Source organism: Jatropha curcas, chromosome 4, assembly GCF_041381405.1.
Source record: "Jatropha curcas cultivar XTBG-Jc1 chromosome 4, XTBG_Jcur_1.0, whole genome shotgun sequence".
Lineage (NCBI taxonomy): Eukaryota > Viridiplantae > Streptophyta > Magnoliopsida > Malpighiales > Euphorbiaceae > Jatropha > Jatropha curcas.
Genome location: NC_143154.1, coordinates 27,126,376 through 27,138,100, shown reverse-complemented (window position 1 = coordinate 27,138,100; position 11,725 = coordinate 27,126,376). Strand labels below are relative to the sequence as shown.

Below are 11,725 nucleotides of genomic sequence, written 5' to 3'. Positions count from 1 at the left end.
ATAATATATTAAATGTAAACTTTTAAATTATCATTTTTCAATGAGTTTTTATTTAATAAAAATTTTAATCAATAAATTTACGAATTAACTCGATTCGATTATAGTAAACAAGCTTCAACTCAAGTTTGAGTCCATCAATGAGCTCCAATATATATAATATATCATCCACAATCTTTTTGTCTATTACAAAAAATATATAGAACTAAAATTTTTCATCGGTTAATATGATGCCACCTCAGCAGTTTTGCTGTGATAGCGTCTATGTTATTTTTTCTTAATTTTTAATTGCATTCTAATTTGATTTTTTTTAATAATATAATTAATCATTATTATTTTAAAATAATAAAATAATAAAATATTAAAATATTAAAATAGAGAGGTAAACAATCACGTCACCTTTGATATTCCAAGTTTAATTTTCAAGAAACACGTAAGCTCGAAGTTGTAGGAAATATAATCTCATTGGACAGAGAATGTAAATATTTTTGTACCTTTCAAGAAAATCTATTTTTTTAAGGAATTGAATTTGTATTTTCATATTTACGGGATCGAGATTGCTTTCCACTGCATCTAAACTAAAATTAATAATAATAATAATAATAAAAAGTAGTGAAACATTGTTGACTTCCTTAAATCACAGAGATTATGACTGTGTTCTGCAATAACTTTTTAAACAATTTTTAGCGTTTTGACCGTTATTTAAAAAGTTGTTCAGTAACGTAGCATTTGGACTAGGTTTCAGAAGTTATGGTAGTGTTTTGTGAAAAATTAACTCATGTACTTCTATAACATTTAGCTTGTGGCGTTTCATGAAAAGTTACTCAAACAGCTAATAGTTAAACGCTATTAAAACATCTAACAGTAACCAAAATAACTAATTTTTCCCTAACAATCCCTAAAAGTGAAAGTATTAAATTACACTAAATTAAAGTTTTTTTAAATAAATAGTAGATTTATTAAATATGATTATTTAAGAGAATATAATTTAAATTTTACTATCATGTCATCTAATAGATAGAAAATGTCTAATTGACTAAAACATTTCTCTCTTCCTACCTCTCTGCAATAGATTAAAAAAAAAAATCAATGTATAAATATTTTTATGTTTTTTTTTTTTTGGATGGATTTTGTTTCAGATCTTAATAAAACTCTAATTTACTCATAAAAATATAATTATATATATATATATATATATTCTAATTTTTCATTCTAAATGGAATCAAGTTAAGCTGAAGCTCATACAACAATACTATTGAGTTAAACTTATCCCGAAGTGATGGTCGGCTCCTTTTTAATAAGCTCGGACAGAAGTTGATAAAACGGGGTTCAATTTAATTACACATTTGTCCCTGACTCTCTTCACTTTGGAGAAAACGACAGAACCATTGAAACGTAAATGTAACTGAATCTGCGGAATGCATGCAAAATACAAGAAAATGAGCACATTTTTGTTGAATTTGGAGTCTCAGTAATTAATCGGTGCACTTAAAGCAATGCAACAAACTATTCAAGTTTGAACTTTCGTGTTTTGTTTGGGTATTTAAATGACTTCTAATTGATTAATTCAAACAAAAAGAAACTCTGTGAATCTCCTTATCAAGCATATTGCATATTCTACTGTGAAAATCTTGTCGAGGAAGAGAAAAGAAATCAAATAAAAGATAAAGATGGGAGTTTTGAACTACACAAAACCATGTGCACATACAGTACACAGACAAAAACCTCAGGCTCAGAATCACATGTTGCACAAAATGATAGGATTTCTTTAAGTCTTGGTAGCTTCTACAAGCATTATTAAAATCTTTGATCATTTGCATTTTTTAAAACAAAGAATCTAAGTATATAATTGCCCTGCTTTTTTTTTTTTTTTTTTTTGTCTAAAGTGAAATATCATTAACCCATCAAACAAACATCATTCTCAAATTATTTATTTATTTAAAAAAAAAAAAGAAAAAGAAATCTGTGGCTACGCTGCATGTCTCGTGAACTAACAGGGACCCAACTACAATATCCTTCATTGGTAATTTTACACCAAGAAAGGAACAAACTCCATTAATGATGGTGAAATAAAGGCAACAAAAAGGGTTAGAACAGTTTCAAAACACTGTTTGTTCATGCTTGTCTATTCCAAAAATTTACCTTTCTTTTGAGCTGTTTGGTGGTAGGAAAAATAACTCAGCATTCACTGCTGCTAGTTTGCAGTTGACTGGTTTTTGCATGAATGATATAAAGAGCCTTGATGGGTCAGGTTTTATAAGTGCAACAATTGATTTAAATGCTTACCCATTTTGAACTCTCATTCTAAGAGAGCTTCTTAGTCACAAAAAGAGAAGAAAAATACCCAAAAGGAAAAACAAAATGTCTTGTTTTTTCGTTATATTCTTTCTCTGTTTCACATTAAATAACCTGAATCTTTCACAAGCTAGGCCTTTGCAGAACCTTCCCTCTGCTGTTGTTGTTGGTACTGTATACTGTGACACATGTTTCCAAGAAGATTTCTCAAAGAACAGCCGCTTCATTTCAGGTTAATCCTTTTTTAATTTTCTTGCATTTCTGGTATCAAATTCTTTTTCTTGGTTCTATTTTTCATTTCTTGTATCAATTTCTAGCAAGTTGATAGTCTGAGAGACAACTTTATATTTTAGAATTGTATGATATTAAATATTTTGGGATGATTTTGCATGCAGGAGCATCTGTTGCAGTGGAATGTAGAGATGAGAATGCAAAAAAGGGATTTTACCAAGAGGTGAAAACAAATAATCATGGAGAATTCAGAGTTCATCTACCTTTCTCAGTTAGTAAACATGTAAAGAAAATCAAGAAGTGTTCAGTCAAGTTGATAAGCAGCAATGAGCCATACTGTGCAATAGCATCAACAGCAACTTCATCAACTTTACATTTAAAATCAAGAAAACAAGGGATACACATTTTCTCAGCTGGGTTTTTCAGTTTCAAGCCTCAAAATCAACCAAATCTTTGTAACCAGAAACCTAGTATTCAAGATTCTAAAGAACTCAATTCCCAGAAAATTTCATCAATTCCTCCTTTTAGTACTCCTATTAGTAACCCAATATTTCCACCTCCACTTGAAGACCCAACAATCCCTAATCTTCCTCCGGTTACTCAAAACCCTGTCCCACCAGTTCCTACAATTCCTCTACTTCCAAATCTGCCACCGTTGCCTCAACTCCCTCCTCTGCCAAATCTGCCACCACTGCCACCACTACCACCACTTACACCGTGGCCTGGCAAAACCACCACCACTACTTCTTTGAAAAATAACCAAGAATTAGATCAAACAGAAGCCAAACCTAATTTTTTCTTTCCACCACCAATTTTTCCACCATTATTTCAGCCACCGCCATTGTTCCCTCCATTGCTTCCTCCAAACCCACTTCAGCCTGCTCCATCACCATTGATTCCTCTACCACCAATTCCAGGCTTAACTCCATCACCGCCACCACCAGTCTTTCCATTTCCATTTCCATTTCCTTTCCCCCCTTCACCACCTCCAAGAATCCCAGGAATCCCTCCTGCTGCTTCTTCTTCTTCTTCTTCTTCTTCAAAGAAAACATCTCCTTGACTTATAAACAGTATCCCGTAATTATATATGACTGTAACATTATATCCAATAACTATGTCTAGAAAAATTAGGCCAATTTTTCTTTTTCTTTTTTCCTTCACTATTTTTCCTGTCTATGTAGAAAATTATATATGTTTACATAATATGATATATGGTAATGGGATTGGCAGATTGGGCTTAATGTTCAATAGTAGTGTGTTAATTGTCTTTTCTTGTTAACGAGAGTGAAATAACAGAGAGTTATTGTGGCTATACAAAGGTACTTCCTTTTTTTTTTTTTAAATAGGGTTTTATGAGAGTTTATGTAACCTTATTATCATAATGACAATTTTAGGCCATATGTATAAATTCTAAGAAAAGTCTAATGACTGACATAACTTTATTTTAACATATTAAACACTTAAGTTATAAATTTCACCTTTTTTTTAGTAAATGAAGAGGGAAAAACGAAACAAACTAGAGCATAACCTAAAATAATGTACACCTTTAAAATCATGAGGAGGTCATGATGAAATACTAGCTGCAGGACCTTTTAGAAGATGCAGTCCCAAAGGAAGAAATGGAGCAAAATTAACAATTTCACCAGCACAAAAATTAGCTTCCCAAAAATGTGGAAATCCGAAAATGAGCTCCATTATGCGGGAGAGCTTTGATCTGTTTCACAATGGCCTTCGCTAAACCAGGAAAAAAATGGAATTATTAAGAACTTGCGGAGCTGACAAATTATCCGTTTCAATGTAAAGATTGGTATATCCAATGCTTACCGCAAGCTTAATGCCACTTACAGTCGTCAAAGCTCAAAATTTAAAATTTTATCTATTAAAGGCTTTTCCTTGTAAAATCATTTTTATTAGTATGATTACTCCAATAATTTTATCAGGCCACTCTCATGTCATTAATTAAGTACTATATATCCAATTAGCTAACAAGCATTGTAATCCCTGGAGTGTTTCTAACAGGTTTTTATGTATTGATTAGGTTTATAGAGTGGGTTCAGAATGTGTTTGGCCCAGAAAGTATTGGCTCATAAATGAGCTATTCTAATGAGTTTTGATTAAAGCTTAATTTAAGACAAAAACGCCTCAAGTTTTTTGCCATAGACATAAACAAGAATAATGTTACATCAAGCCGGCAAATATTTGAAGACATCAAATATTTTCCTTTTAATAAATACAAAAACAATCTTTGTAATCTTCGTTATAATGTGATATATTATATTCTTGAACATCAACCAAAGGAAATTGCAGTTTATGTAATAACTTGGATGTAACAATGGCGTCCACAGTGCAGACAGTCACTAGCAATTTCAACATTAGTTTCTGTTCAAAAATGGCAGTTCGTATTTTGCAAAAAGAAATAGAGAAAGAATCAAATTTTGTGCTTTCTCCTTTGTCATTTCAATTGATTTTGAGTCTAATTGCTGTTGGCTCAAAAGGTTCCACTTTGGAGCAGCTGCTTTTCTTTCTAGGATCGAAGAGTATCAATGAGCTAAATGATTTGGCTTCCATTGTTAATTCTGTATTCCTTTCAGCAAATGAAAGCAAAGGCAAACGCAAACGCAAACTCTTGGAAACTTCAAGTCCTCCAGTGGTTTCATTTGTCACTGGTGCTTGGGTCGATAAAAAGTATGGTCTAAAGCCTTCTTTTGAGAAAGTGTTGAAGACTGTTTACCATGCCACAGCCAAAGAGGTTGATTTTGCAAATAAGGTAATCTTCAATTAATGCAAGATTTTGCTTCTAATTAATTATTTTCATAAACCACTTCTTCTTCTTCTTCTTCTTTTATTTTTTTTTTGGAAAGAAAACACCATTTTATATGTGCTTAATTTTCAATGAAGGCTGATCAAGTGACAGAGGAAGTTAATTTATGGGTAAAGAAAGCCTCCAAAGGACTCATCAAAAACCTTCTTCCAAAACAATGTCTAGACAGCAATACAGCTCTTATTCTTGCAAATGCACTCTACTTCAAAGGTTCATGGAATCGAAAATTTGACGTATCAAAAACTAAACACAGAGAATTCCATCTTCTCAACGGTCAAGTTACTGAAGCTCCTTTCATGACAAGCAAAGAACACGAAAAACATCTTTATGGATCCTTTGATGGGTATAAAGTTCTAAAACTACCCTATCAATATGGTCCAGAAACTAATCGATTTTCAATGTATTTCTTTCTTCCAAATGCAAAAAATGGTTTGCACAATTTAATCCAAGTTTTCAAATCAAATCCTGAATTTTATCAAAAAGAAATCGGATTACAGGAAGAAGAGCTACCTGAATTTTGGATTCCAAGATTTAAATTTTCATTCCAGATTGAAGCATCAGACGCCTTGAAAGAGTTAGGACTAGAATTACCATTTTTCCCTTTAGGCGAATTTACAGAAATGGTTGATTCTGCTTCTTCAGAATTACTTGCACTATCAAAAATATTCCATGAGTCTGCTATTGAAGTAAATGAACAAGGAACAGAAGCAGCAGCTACTACTGCTCCTGAATTCAGGTGGTTATGTGCTATTCGGAATCCGCCAAGCTTTGTAGCTGACCATCCTTTTTTGTTCATTATCAAAGAGGAAATCTCTGGATTAGTGCTCTTTATCGGAGCTGTACTTAACCCTCTCATGGTTTCTTGATATTTAGCAGCAAACCAATTAATGCTTAATAAAATTGAACGTGGAATTCAATCTTATAGTTTTTTCTGCATTTTCTTAATACATTTGTGTCTGTATAAAATCCATGATCTTAACAGTAAACTGCTGCTTCTTTCTTTCTTCCAATTGTTTGTAAGAATAATTTGACTCTTAAAGATTGATTTTCTTCTGGATAAGAAAATCTTTCCCTCAGTTTCCCTTTCATCTGCAAACTAGAAGCAAAGAAATACATAGATATACTGTACGATACTAAATATTCTTAACAGTTTTAGAGGAAGGTGACGTTTGTTTCCCGGGAAAGTGCATCTGAAAGGGAAAGTAAAAGGATTTGATAGGACAATGAACACTGTTAGGCGCTTAGCAGTAGGTAAGTTGTTTGTTTTGCTTTTTAAGAATAGTGTTGAATCCCACATCGAAAACATTTGCTGTTGGACATGTGGCTGAGCTCGTATAAGTAGAGGCTAAAATCCTCGGAAGAACATACTTACCTGGACGGGGTCAATGGGTGATCAAGAAGGCCCATGGCCTAGATTAGTGACCTCCATTGCACTTTGGAGGGGTGCTGGTCTAAGGTCTCCCCAAGAGGGAGAGCCTACGTCATAATTTGTGGCAGTGGGGGCCTGCGTTCGCGCGGCCCCTTCCCAAAGTTTAAGTTGAAGTACAATTTTATTTTTCAGGGGCTTGGTAGAAAAGGGCTTAAGGAATTTGTAAAATTCATATTTAGGTATGTTTAAGAACTAAAATAAATTATAGGAGAATCTAATTAAATAGATTAGAGAATGGATTTCTAATAATCGGGATTGATGTCATGGACTACCTCAACCAACACTTTGTTGATAAACTAACCTATAATTTAACACCTTGTTGATAAGCTAACCTAAGTAAAGATTATAACACTTTGTTGATAAACTAACCTATAATTTAACACCTTGTTGATAAGCTAACCTGAGTAAAGATTATAGAAGTTTCAAATTAACATCCTTAAATTACATTTCTTTTTCTTTTATTATTAATTCGACCTTGACCTTAGAAAAAACAACTATACCATTAAGCTAAAATTAGCTCGTTGGTGGAGCAAGGGGTGTTTATTTCAACTTTAACAATTTATTAACCTCTAATTTATTCATTCAGATAATAAGAAATAAAATTGATTATCTACACTAAATTAATAAGTTAGTTCTCTGAATTTGCACTAGAACAAGTTGTACAACTAATTGGATGAAAAGATAAAATTGTATAATTATAAAAATAATATTATATACCATTTTTTAATTATCTAACAATTAATTTTTAATATTACTTCATAATCATTTAGCTTAATAAGATAATAGATCCATAATTAGTATTTAAAATTCAGCTCAAACAAATGACCCTTAAATGAATCACACAAGTAATTGTAAAATGAGGATGAAAAAATAATAATAAAACGATTGAAATTGATAAGTAGCAATAAAATTAGGTCGATAACGAAGGTTTGCATGTAGTTTTGTATTGCTCTGCAAATTATAAGCAAATTTATGTATTAGTCTTATAAAAAATAAAAATGAGACAAAGATAGAACATACTATTATCAAAACCATATTAACTTGTATATCTACACATACTTCACAAGATATTATTATTTTATTCAATTGACTTTTGAAATGAACTTCATTAGGGAAGTCAATTTTTTTCTTAAAAAAAAATTTTTTTTAGTAGAATTGGTGATGATGTTGGTTGGTAGCTATGCCAAAACAAGAGAATAACTAAAGTGATTGAAAAACATTTTTTTTTTTTGTTAAAAATAACAATCGAACCCATATCCTTTTGGATGGGTACTTAAAATGACAACTTAGACCAACTCGACCATCTTGACTTGATTGCTTAAAATTATGCATAGCTATTTAGAATGTGTAATGCAATCTACTCATGTTAAAAGAATATCTCAAAACAACATCACCCATGAAACCAAATAAAGCAAAATGAATAAAGAAGTAAAATGAGTAGTAGTCGAGGGGAAATGCTGAATTTGTATTGCTCAAAAAGCATTAACTCTCATTTTAAAACTATGACTAAAACCAACAAATACAATATAATCAAATTGTGATCCCAGTTAACTAAAAGACACAAGCCAGCTTTATTAACATAACACAAAACAGCATATATCAAAGGAAAAGACAGAACAATAGCCAGCAGAAATTAGGCAGTCTCCATTTTGCAACTATTCTAATGTAACATCAATTTACCAGTTGGCTAATCTTCACTTTCCTTCACAAAAGCTGACCTATTTTTCTGACAAGACAGAGTTGAAAGATAAGCAAGAAGTGGGAAGGCTGTGCTCTAACATGTTTAAGGACATGGGTTCAAATATTCTTCCAAGATTGAGGAATGGGTTCAACTGCAATTCTTCTTACATGACAGATTCATTTCATATTTGTAGAAAATGTATTTTTCATGTTTTGCAGAGATGACTGATAGGGACAGAACAGAATGATATAAAAATGTTTGTTTTTTTATTTTTAGGCCGAAATCATAAGTTACTGTTCCAAACACAGGAGAGGTCATTTTCATATTAATTTCCAAACAAAAAAAATTTGAAATTGGGTTTTGCTGTAATTTGGAATTCAATTTACAAGGCATTTAAGTTGATTAGGCTGTGGCAATTAATCTCCAAAGGGATCATGTCAAGATGCAAACCCTAATCTCTTTCTTCTTTAAAAATTTAGAACGCACCAGAAAGAAAATTAAACAAAAATTCAACCACTAAACAACAATTCCAACTGTGCCTCACATTTAGTTGAAGTCTTAAGGTCAATATTATAATACTTCAAGTTTGTTGACAAACAACCTTCTTTTTAATTATAGACCAAGATAAGAACCCTTTTTCTCTTTTAAGGTTCTTTCTATTTTATATTTCATCACACTTCTAATTAGTTATTATAAGCTGTACTATGCTTTGTTTAAGCAAATGTTGTATTAGCATCTATATAGGATGTATTAGATGTAAAAGATCATTCTAGCTCTCCTTACAGAGGCCATATGCAGTTCTCCAACTCTGAAAAATAAAATAAAAAGAAAAATTCTCCTTCCTCTTCTTGCATTATTTGCATTCTCTTCAGTCTTTCACACCATCAATAATGGATTCATCAAAACACCATTTAGGCACAGAAGGGTGTAGCAGCAGTGAATCTGGGTGGACAATGTACATTGCCTCTCCTATGGAAGAAGATGACAATGAGTGCAGTGACCATGTTGTTGATGATAATGACCACAATACCATTGCTATCGATGGAAATTTCAATGACGAAGGTGGTGATGAGCAAGACAGTGATGACTCGATGGCTTCAGATGCTTCTTCCGGCCCCAATCATCGGTATAAATATGAGAATGGTCAAACTAGTCGTGGAACAACAAGTGTTAAGCAAGATAAGGGCAACAATTTCAACCATTGTTCTCCTACAAAGCCAAACAAAAAGGAGAAGAGTTATGAAAACAGCACCGAAAAGAACAGAAGGTTTCCTGCTAACAGAAAATACAGCAAATAGTCTAGTTGAAAGGGTGCAAGGTTTGTAAAATTCACTGCACAAAAAAAAGAAACATGCTTTTTCTTTACTAGATAAATTTACTTCACGGGTTGAAACTAGAAACACATTCCATTCTCTTTTATGAAATTTTGTATGTTCCTAGAGTTTCAATGTGTTTGTTGGAATCAATTTAGAGTTATCTAAGTCAGAAAGAGAAAAATCTCCTATCAAATCATAATAAAGTCAATGGATTTATGGGCTGCCATTCTGTATTGCAACATATGATAGGCATTTGACTTAAATTTCTGCCAGTTTGTATCAATATGACAATACCAACTTCTTGACATTGCAGCTGGAGCCTGGAATCTGGCTAGTTAACCTTTATGTTATAAAATATCAAAAGCAGTTAGCTGGAAGGTCACATACCATACAGAACAATATAACTAATGCACAAACTCCTTAATGACGATACATTTTATTTGTTCATGTGACCATGTATAATGCATGTGAATCGAGCATTATGAAATAGCAGTATATGCTCTGCTGGAAAGAGCAAAGTTCCCCTCTTTGTTTACGGGGAGCAGGATAAAAAAATAGGAGATCAGTGTAGAAGGTGTGGGATATTGGGTTCCAAGGATATAATTATTTGAGATCAAGTTAAAAAAATTAGTAATACTTTTTTTTTTCCAGCAAAAGCATAATAATGCAATTGCATTGTGTTATGCCTTTGTGTCCTCGAGTGCGTGTGCAATGAAGCAACAGAGTCTTTCATGCTGGAAAGAAGATGGATCAACACAGAACGACAAATAAGCAACATAGATAGATATAACTCAGTTATGCAAACAAGGGTTGCAAGTGCAACAGCTAGGCAACTATAAAGTATGGGCTGTATATCAAAATAACTAAAAAACATATATAAATGACGCACACCACAGATGCAAGAATTGTTGATCAGATGATAGAAACACATGCTAGGAGACCTGTATTTCTTTCTCTAATGAAAACAAAAGGAAAACAATAAAATAATTGAGCATGCTTTATTAGAGACAGACAAGAACATGAAGAAAGACATCTTAAAAAAAGAGATTTACCACCTTCTTCAAAGGTAAACTGAGTTACATTCAAGTTTGCATCTCTTTGATGGCAGTAAGGCTAACATTAGACTGAAGTTTTAAGGATTTGTAAGTAATGAGCTCAGCCTTCTGCAGTAAAAAATGAAATCCAGACCAGAATTAATGTCACAGAGGATGAGGGCATTAGCTTCAGGATGGAGGGAATATAATATGTTTGTCTTTCCATCTTTCTATTCTGTGCGGTGTAGGATACCAGTTACCTCTTTTAGTATGAAAGAGAATGAATGGATTACATAATTTCTTTTCTACAAAAACAATTGACATGTGCAAAACAATTTTTGTTCTTTAAGAAGCAAACTACAAAAGCAAACTAAAAATGTTTGAACTGGTTGTTAGTTTATGCTTTATGATCCTGAACGAATGCGCTATCCCAATTCAGAATTAATTTTGGTTTGGAGCATATTCTGGTGCATTAACCTACACAATCCAACAAAAATACAATCTAGCACATTATATTAACACAAGGAAGAACGTGAGACAGCTAAAGGAATTTAGAGCATGTGATGCCAGTAGGAGTTTTACCAACCAACAAATACAGGATGTACCATGTTCCAGTTGGAACGGAAAAGAAAATAATAAAAAGCTGATACTCAAGTTTGGAGGAGAGACGGTAAGGAAGGAAAGGTTTTTAAATGTAAGGTATGGAAATAGAAAGGAAAGTAAAGCAAATGACTTATCATGTATTTATATTATCCCCGTATCAAGATCAAGAATTAAAATTGGATCTTTTGGATGTTTTGAAGGTTAGGAATCCCAAAAAGATGCCTCCAATTATCTTGACTCTCCTAAATAAAGATGCTTAAAAACCTTACTAAACTTTCTTTTAAGTCCCAAACGGAGTGTAAGAAAGGAGGAACAAAA

The 11,725-nt window shown here is 32.5% G+C and overlaps 3 protein-coding genes and 1 non-coding gene across 4 annotated transcripts; all 4 read left to right on the top strand.

Annotated features, from left to right (window-relative positions):
- The first annotated feature begins 2,155 nt into the window (after positions 1 to 2,155).
- Positions 2,156 to 3,771, top strand: LOC105646761 (Pollen Ole e 1 allergen and extensin family protein). Its single transcript, XM_012232687.3, has 2 exons — positions 2,156 to 2,524; positions 2,688 to 3,771. Exons 1-2 carry the CDS (start codon positions 2,359 to 2,361, stop codon positions 3,581 to 3,583), a joined length of 1,062 nt encoding a protein of 353 aa, XP_012088077.1. The 5' UTR covers positions 2,156 to 2,358; the 3' UTR covers positions 3,584 to 3,771.
- A 960-nt stretch (positions 3,772 to 4,731) lies between these two features.
- On the top strand, positions 4,732 to 6,628 carry LOC105646762 (serpin-ZX). Its single transcript, XM_012232689.4, has 2 exons — positions 4,732 to 5,290; positions 5,422 to 6,628. Exons 1-2 carry the CDS (start codon positions 4,856 to 4,858, stop codon positions 6,208 to 6,210), a joined length of 1,224 nt encoding a protein of 407 aa, XP_012088079.2. The 5' UTR covers positions 4,732 to 4,855; the 3' UTR covers positions 6,211 to 6,628.
- An 80-nt stretch (positions 6,629 to 6,708) lies between these two features.
- On the top strand, positions 6,709 to 6,869 carry LOC119371071 (U1 spliceosomal RNA). The gene has a single exon (XR_005178629.1). It is a non-coding gene; the product is annotated as a U1 spliceosomal RNA (small nuclear RNA).
- Positions 6,870 to 9,247: 2,378 nt separating this feature from the next.
- On the top strand, positions 9,248 to 9,975 carry LOC105646836 (protein SOB FIVE-LIKE 4). Its single transcript, XM_037640521.2, has one exon. The coding sequence runs from the start codon at positions 9,345 to 9,347 to the stop codon at positions 9,750 to 9,752; it is 408 nt and encodes a 135-aa protein (XP_037496449.1). The 5' UTR covers positions 9,248 to 9,344; the 3' UTR covers positions 9,753 to 9,975.
- The last annotated feature ends 1,750 nt before the right edge of the window (positions 9,976 to 11,725 follow it).